The sequence below is a fragment of the Entelurus aequoreus genome, linkage group LG07 (genome assembly GCF_033978785.1).
Source record: "Entelurus aequoreus isolate RoL-2023_Sb linkage group LG07, RoL_Eaeq_v1.1, whole genome shotgun sequence".
Lineage (NCBI taxonomy): Eukaryota > Metazoa > Chordata > Actinopteri > Syngnathiformes > Syngnathidae > Entelurus > Entelurus aequoreus.
In genome coordinates, this window is record NC_084737.1 from 3,851,509 (window position 1) to 3,859,978 (window position 8,470).

The window sequence follows — 8,470 nt, forward strand, 5'->3', positions numbered from 1 at the left end:
GCTCTTTGCTCTTAGCCATGCTGAACGTTTGGGTCTTACTGATTGTATGGGGTGGACAGGTGTCTTTATGCAGCTAACGACCTCACACAGGTGCATCTGATTCAGGATAATACAGTGGAGAGGAGGAGGACTTTTAAAGGCGGACTAACAGGTCTTTGAGGGTCAGAATTCTAGCTGATAGACAGGTGTTCAAATACTTATTTTCAGCTGTATCACACAAATAAATTGTTAAAAAATCATAGATTGTGATTTCTGGATTTTTCTTTTTAGGTTATCTCTCATACAGTGGACATGCACCTACCGTGAAAATTTCAGACCCCTCCATGATTTCTAAGTGGGAGAACTTGCAAAATAGCAGGGTGTTCAAATACTTATTTTCTTGACTGTATATATACTTGGTGTGTATATTGTACATATTACATATTGTTATGAAGGTGTCTGTTACTACATTATATATATACTTGCAGTGTGTATATTGTACATATTACATATTGTTATGAAAGTGTCTGTTACTACATTATATATATACTTGGTGTGTATATTGTACATATTACATATTGTTATGAAGGTGTCTGTTACTACATGATATATATACTTGCAGTGTGTATATTGTACATATTACATATTGTTATGAAGGTGTCTGTTACTACATTATATATATACTTGCAGTGTGTATATTGTACATATTACATATTGTTATGAAGGTGTCTGTTACTACATTATATATATACTTGCAGTGTGTATATTGTACTTATTGTTATGAAGGTGTCTGTTACTACATTATATATATATATACTTGCAGTGTGTATATTGTACTTATTGTTATGAAGGTGTCTGTTACTACATTATATTTATATATACTTGCAGTGTGTATATTGTACATATTACATATTGTTATGAAGGTGTCACTACATTATATATATACTTGCAGTGTGTATATTGTACATATGCGACATACGTAAATAATCAACATTGGACATTTGTCCATCGATTCATGAATGGCCCACGTTCTAATCCTGACGCAAGGGAGAACCAATCATAGTTCCCACCTCTAGTCACATGCCACAGCATCATACTGACAACTTTGAAACATCAATACTGCGATATTTGCAACACCATTACATCCTGAGGCTGTAAGGAATGATAAACTGCGGTAAAACTTCAGACTGTTAGTATCATTGTTTTAAATGATGACTATTGTAGATTAGTGATTGGATGGTGCACTTAATTAAACTCAGTCATTGTGATGATGCTAATTCCCTGGAGAAGCAGCCAGGGGGGTTGATCTTTCCTCATTACGAACATCATATCACCATCTTAACTCATATAAACGACTCGCTGTCCGAACAACTAACATATAGATTTGTACACAGTAGGGATGTAACAATAAATGGTATTCATAATAACCGCAGTGAAACTCCCTATGGTTAGCAATACCGTTTGAAATGAAAATGAGCAAAACGTGATTACTAACTGAACTTTGATGAACTCAGAGACTGACTGGCACAAGCTCGCTAGCTTAAATGCTGATATGAAAACAAGAGACATTTACGTCTTTCCCCAGTAAGAAACCGCATACCACAATCTAAACTTATATAAATACATTACTGTCTGAGCAACTAAGATGATGAATTGTGCACATTGAACCTACAGGCTCTTCTTAGGGTTTTTGACTACGGCTAAGGTTTTGTGGCTTTAAATATTGATTAATACTGTATCACTTTAAGATTTGTTTAAATGAAAAGTGCGTAACAAATCAAATCTATGATTGAATAGTTCTGGTGGGCGTTGTGGTGTCCTACTTGGTTCAGAGGGCCTTAAACGCACCTCCGTCTCATATTCCTCTCAGTATAGAAGGATCACTGTTGTAAGAGAGCACAGCTTGTAGGTTCAATGCGCACAATTGAATATATTCGACGCTCAGACAGTCATGTCTTTATAGAAGTTTAGATTTGGGTATGTCGCTTCTTAATGGTTAAAGACGTTAATGTCTCCTGTTTTCATGATAGCATTTAAGCTAGCTAGATGGCGCCGGGCAGTCTGTGAGTTCATCAAAGTGCAGTTATCAATCACGATTTTTTTCATCATTTTAATTCAAAACGGTAATACTTATCGTTGCAAGTGGTTATCATTGATAACCCTGCTGCCTATTATGATGAGCAACTTGTCTGTAACGTTGACATTTGATCTGTTTAGGAGAGTTCACGCATGAGATGCAGGTGCGATTCCGGCAAGAAATGGAGAAAGAAAAGAAAGTTGAAGTGTGGAAGGAAAAGTTTTTTGAGGAGTACCACGGACAAAAGTAAGCATTTGAACCTATAACTTTATTACTCCTAATGAATATTGGTTGAAGATCATTGATTTTTTTGGCTTGCTATTTATTCTGTGTAACCTGGGTCTTGACGCCTTACTAAAACATTACACGTGTGGCCGCAGGTCTGGTTTGACAAGAGAAGAATCCCTTCAGCTCACGATGGGCGACGCTAGCGAAGTTGCAACGAGTGTCCTGGACAGCGACGTCTCTGTGGTGTCAGCCGGCGCCCCCAAGAGGCGCAGCGTGGGTCGGCGGAGGAGAGACGGTCGGATGAGGAGGCGCACACGGGCCGATCTACGCCGCAGGGCTCGACGCACCTTGTGCAAGACCACCTCTCCGGTGTTGCAGTCCACAGAAGCTGCTGAAGACATTGATTCTCTGGACACCACAACCGTTTCTATCGGTTCTCCCATGTCAGAAAGTACGGTTGTTCAAGACGAAGTTGTTCTGCAGGTGGAATGTGACGAGGAGATCCCACCAGAGGAGATCTCTGTTGAGCCAAAGTCTCCCGCACCTGAGCCAATCCTACTGCCGGCTCCCACTCCAACTCTTATGCCCACTCTCACGCCCACTCCCACTCGAAGTCCAAATCTCACTCCAACTCTCACTCCCACTCCCACTCCAACTCCAACTCCAACCCCAACTCCAACCCCAACCCCAACTCCCACTCCAACCCCAACTCCCACTCCAACCCCAACTCCAACCCCAACTCCCAGTCCCAGTCCAGCATCTACAAGCGACGACAAAGAACCAAACATCGCAGGCTGTCTGCTTCCAGAAGAAATTGCACCAGTGTTAGCTTCCACCTCGTCCCCTTCGTCGTCCTCGTCATCTTCTGATTCGTCTCCTTCATCCTCACCGTCCTCAGCTTCTGATAGGCAGGGAGTTTTCACTACTGGTTTGGACTCTTCCTCATCCTCTTCGGTTTCATCCGCCGCTGCAGTTGCCACAGACCACCTGGATGACACGGCGTCAGTGGTCACCTCCGTCACAGGCGAAACGGCCACCAGCAGCCGCGAGAGCAGCCCCTCAGACAGCCCGGCAGCCACCCCCGCACCCAGCAGCACCCAGCACAAGGAGCAGAAGAGAAGACCAGAAGAGGCACGGGCCTTCTCAAGCTTCCCCGAAAAGAGGCCGCGGCTGAACGATCAGCAGTCCTTTCGTACCACAATTGACAGGGTCCATCCAGAGAAATCGCAGCCGACAACAGAGGAGCCCAAGGTGCCGCCAATCCGGGTAAGGGTTTGCTCCAAAGACACAATGCTGCAGATTTGTGATTATTACGTTTTACTCAGTGATTTCTTCTGTACCGCAGATTCAATTGTCCAGAATCAAACCTCCGTGGATCAAAGGGCACCCCACCTACCAGATCTGTCCCCGCATCGTGCCCCCCGGAGAGGCCTCGCGGCGGTCGGGGACGGGGGGCGCGCGGACGCTTGCAGACATCAAAGCCCGGGCGCAGCAAGCCCGTGCCCAACGCGAAGCCGCTGCTGCTGTTGCAGCCTCTTCCGAAGGGCCAGGGCCGACCAGGGTCCGGCTGCGGCCTTCTGCTGGGCTACCGAATAGCAACAGTGGCCAGCGAGCCCAAGAGCATCCGGGGCCGATCGAGCCCGGAGGAAGGAGTGGCAGAAAGGGGGGCGGCGGCGGCGGTGCGCAGGAGCAAGGAACGTCTCCCGACACTCATTCGTCTGGAACACAACTACAGCATACCGATGTAGAAGACAAAACGGTGCCTTCTCCGTCGCCGTCTGCTACCTCAAACTCTGTGTCCTCAGAGACCCCAAGTCCTCAAAAATGGGAGGGAAGGGTATCTGGGCCTGAAGAAGGGCTAGCTCCAACATTAGCTAACGCCCATGATCCTTCTGACCGACTTGTGGGCCAAGTAGCTAATCTTACCTCTCAAAAGACTGACTCAAAGTCTGAGGGTTTTCCGCTGAGTGAGCAAAACCAGGTGACTGAGTCAACTTCACCCCCTGAGAGGTTCGACCAGCGGAATGAAAAACGCTCACTGGCCCCAACATCCATCCCTGATTCTTTACCTAGGTTTGGAGCTCAGGGGATGGTTGTTCAGAAGCTGGTCAGATCCACCACAGCCTCAGCGCTTGAACACGAGAACGACAAAGTTGTCGCCAACAAAGTCTCCCAGGAGACGAACGCTGACTCTGTCCCAACGGCACAACAAGCAGACGTACCCTCACCTCGCACGGACTCTTCAGTCCGAGATGACGAGGCTGCGACTCACAGTGACTCTACGGAAACGGCGTCCGATTGTGAGAACGAAAGTCAAGTGGATGAGTCACAGTATCAGCTTGATGGCGATTGGTGCTCTCAGGTGAGAAGTCACAGACAAATGCAGCAGGTAATTTGTAGTCCTCCTCGGAACCATCAGCCAATCATGCAGAGTCACACCGTTATTCAGTCTCGCTTTCCCAACGGTTTGCCTCATCGGAATCAGACCCTGTCTCAAGAACACACGTCTTTTCAGACAACACCTCCCCGGGAGAACAATGTCGTTATCAAAGTCGAGCCTGCAGAGGATTGCAGAAGCAGCAGACCGAGTTCTGCGGAGGAAGACTACAACGGACGTAGTCAACCCTGCGTCGCTCCTTCAGGTGCCTCAAAGAAGCTTTCTACTCCGACCAGACCAGTATCAAGCGTGGAAGCCAACAACCCTTTGGTGACGCAGCTTTTACAGGGCAGCCTCGCCCTGGACAAAGTTCTACCGGCACACTCGGCAGAGAGGCTGGAAATCAGCCGATTACCGGGACCCCAGCGAAGACCTTGCATCAGGCCTGAGGTCTCGTCGCAGTTGCTGAGCACGGAAGGAATTCAAGTCAAGTCTCAGAAAGGCTACCCCGTGTCCTGCCTGATGGAGACCCCAACAACATCGCAGTATCAGTCTCAGGAGACTACTGGAGCCGTCCCGGTCATCACGTCCAGCATGACCAACCTGAACTCTCACACGTCAGAGACGGCAGCCGTCAAAGCGTCGCCTCTTCATCAGCCCCCGCGGGGGGTCATCCCAGACAGGAACCAGACCGCTCACAGGACCGTACTCAACGGCCCGACACCTCCTCACGCAGACCCATGTCCCACTGAAGTGGTGCCGAGTCTGAAGATCACCTGGCGATCTCCACAGACTCACATGTCCAACCATCAAGAACCTTCCGCTTCCATCGTGAAGACGGAAGTTGGTGCAAAGGCCGTTTGTCAGGCGTTCACTAACTCCTACCCAGCTGTACCCAAGGTTGTTACCAAGAAAGAACCCGTGAGTCCTATGGACGGATACTCAAGTGGGGGGGCAATGGAGGGACTCCTCAACATGGAGATGAACTTGGCCCGCATGGCCAAAAATGAGCTCAGCAAAGCTCCGTACTCGAGTTACCACTCTTCCACCCTGCCCTTCCAGATCTACGGGAAGATTTCCAAGCAAGGCGGGGGCATGGGCGGCGTCAGCTACACGGCCAACGTGTCGGTGATGGACAATAGCGGTTTTTCCCGTAACATGACGGACGGCGTTCTCCAGCTGCGACCCCGTTTGGCCTCCAGCCAGGCCACGCTCAGCATCCAGACCTTCAGCGACGGTACGGCCGAAGAGGTGTCGCTCAAGTGCTCATGTCGCCTCAAAGCCATGATCATGTGCCAAGGCTGCGGTGCCTTCTGCCATGACGACTGCATCGGACCCTCCAAACTCTGCGTGTCGTGTCTGGTGGTCAGATAGTGTGCTGAGTGGACTTGTATTATACAACCGGCTTGTTTGGTTTTCTTGCACATTTTTTTAGCTGTTATTATATATTATTGAGTATTATTATTTGGAGGCATGCTAACAATGTTTGGTTTTTGACGCCTCACAAACATTTACCTCATCTTGTCCCACCAGTCATTCATTGGTGGCAATCATTGTTTTGTTTCATGGTTTCTCTGTGCAAAGAAATATTTTTTTAACCATTAAAGGAGTAAAGAACATTAATTTAGCAAGTTGTGGGTTTTTTTTAGTCATTATTTTGGATTCCCAAACTTTATTTCAGTGATTCTCCGTCTGGTGGTGTGTCAAAGAATCTCTTAAATATTCAAAACTGTGTTACTGTTCAAACCGTGTGTAATGTTAGTGGTCAATTATTATTTTTTACATATTTGTTAAATAAAACCGCTCCCTTGTTTTTAGTGAATATGTAGTCCTACTGCGCTACTGTATTTTATTGTTGGTCGTTATGGTGGTACTTGATGAATATTTAGGTCTACTACACTACTGTATTTTAATGTTATCATGGTGGTACTTAATGAATACTTAGGTCTACTACACTACTGTATTTAATGTTGTCATTATGGTGGTACTTAATGAATACTTAGGTCTACTACACTACTGTATTTAATGTTGTCATTATGGTGGTACTTAATGAATACTTAGGTCTACTACACTACTGTATTTAATGTTATGGTGGTACTTAATGAATACTTAGGTCTACTACACTACTGTATTTAATGTTGTCATTATGGTGGTACTTAATGAATACTTAGGTCTACTACACTACTGTATTTAATGTTGTCATTATGGTGGTACTTAATGAATACTTAGGTCTACTACACTACTGTATTTAATGTTATTATGGTGGTACTTAATGAATACTTAGGTCTACTACACTACTGTATTTAATGTTGTCATTATGGTGGTACTTAATGAATACTTAGGTCTACTACACTACTGTATTTAATGTTGTCATTATGGTGGTACTTAATGAATACTTAGGTCTACTACACTACTGTATTTAATGTTGTCATTATGGTGGTACTTAATGAATACTTAGGTCTACTACACTACTGTATTTAATGTTGTCATTATGGTGGTACTTAATGACTACTTAGGTCTACTACACTACTGTATTTAATGTTGTCATTATGGTGGTACTTAATGAATACTTAGGTCTACCACACTACTGTATTTAATGTTATTATGGTGGTACTTAATGAATACTTAGGTCTACTACACTACTGTATTTAATGTTGTCATTATGGTGGTACTTAATGAATACTTAGGTCTACTACACTACCGTATTTAATGTTGTCATTATGGTGGTACTTAATGAATACTTAGGTCTACTACACTACTGTATTATGTCATTATGGTGGTACTTAATGAATACTTAGGTCTACTACACTACTGTATTATGTCATTATGGTGGTACTTAATGAATACTTAGGTCTACTACACTACTGTATTTAATGTTGTCATGGTGGTACTTAATGAATACTTAGGTCTACTACACTACTGTATTTAATGTTATTATGGTGGTACTTAATGAATACTTAGGTTTACTACACTACTGTATTTAATGTTATTATGGTGGTACTTAATGAATACTTAGGTCTACTACACTACTGTAATGTCAGTATGGTGGTACTTAATGAGTACTTAGGTCTACTACACTACTGTATTATGTCATTATGGTGGTACTTAATTAATACTTAGGTCTACTACACTACTGTATTATGTCATTATGGTGGTACTTAATGAATACTTAGGTCTACTACATTACTGTATTATGTCATTATGGTGGTACTTAATGAATACTTAGGTCTAGTACACTACTGTATTATAATGTCATTATGGTGGTACTTAATGAATACTTAGGTCTACTACACTACTGTATTATGTCATTATGGTGGTACTTAATTAATACTTAGGTCTACTACACTACTGTATTATTATGTCATTATGGTGGTATTTGGAGAGCCAAGTGTTTTCTGAGGTGGTACTTTGGTGAAAAAAGTACTGGTTATTATGGGTGTCAGCCGGCCTTCCTCCCGCTAAAATAATATTTAGGTGGTGATCCATTCACTTGTTCAAAATCTGCCATTTAGAAAACAAAAGAGGTTTGATGCGCGAAGATGTAGTTCAACTCCAGTCCTGTAGGTGGCAGTAAGGAGTAGAAGGTGCAGCAGTGTGGTCTCAAATGACCGTCCCAGAAACGTCAATAAATATTCAGCTTAACATTTACAGAATGGTTTAGAAACATACATAAACCGTATGTGTATAACACTTTTGTGAACGATTAATTATCGCATCATTTACGAGCCCTTCAAATAGGATGTTAGCTCACAAGATGCATCACGCGCCGCGTCGCATGTGCGCATGCGTTAAAATACAAGCTAGAAATG

General features: G+C 44.1%; 1 protein-coding gene across 1 annotated transcript in view; it reads left to right on the forward strand.

Annotated features, from left to right (window-relative positions):
* Window positions 1-6,288, forward strand: part of asxl1 (ASXL transcriptional regulator 1) — a 29,650-nt gene extending 23,362 nt beyond the window's left edge. Inside the window, exons 10-12 of the mRNA XM_062052387.1 lie at window positions 2,197-2,302; window positions 2,437-3,550; window positions 3,630-6,288. Coding sequence (XP_061908371.1) covers window positions 2,197-2,302; window positions 2,437-3,550; window positions 3,630-6,035 — 3,626 coding nt within the window. The 3' untranslated portion in view covers window positions 6,036-6,288. The remainder of the gene's footprint in view (window positions 1-2,196; window positions 2,303-2,436; window positions 3,551-3,629) is intronic.
* The last annotated feature ends 2,182 nt before the right edge of the window (window positions 6,289-8,470 follow it).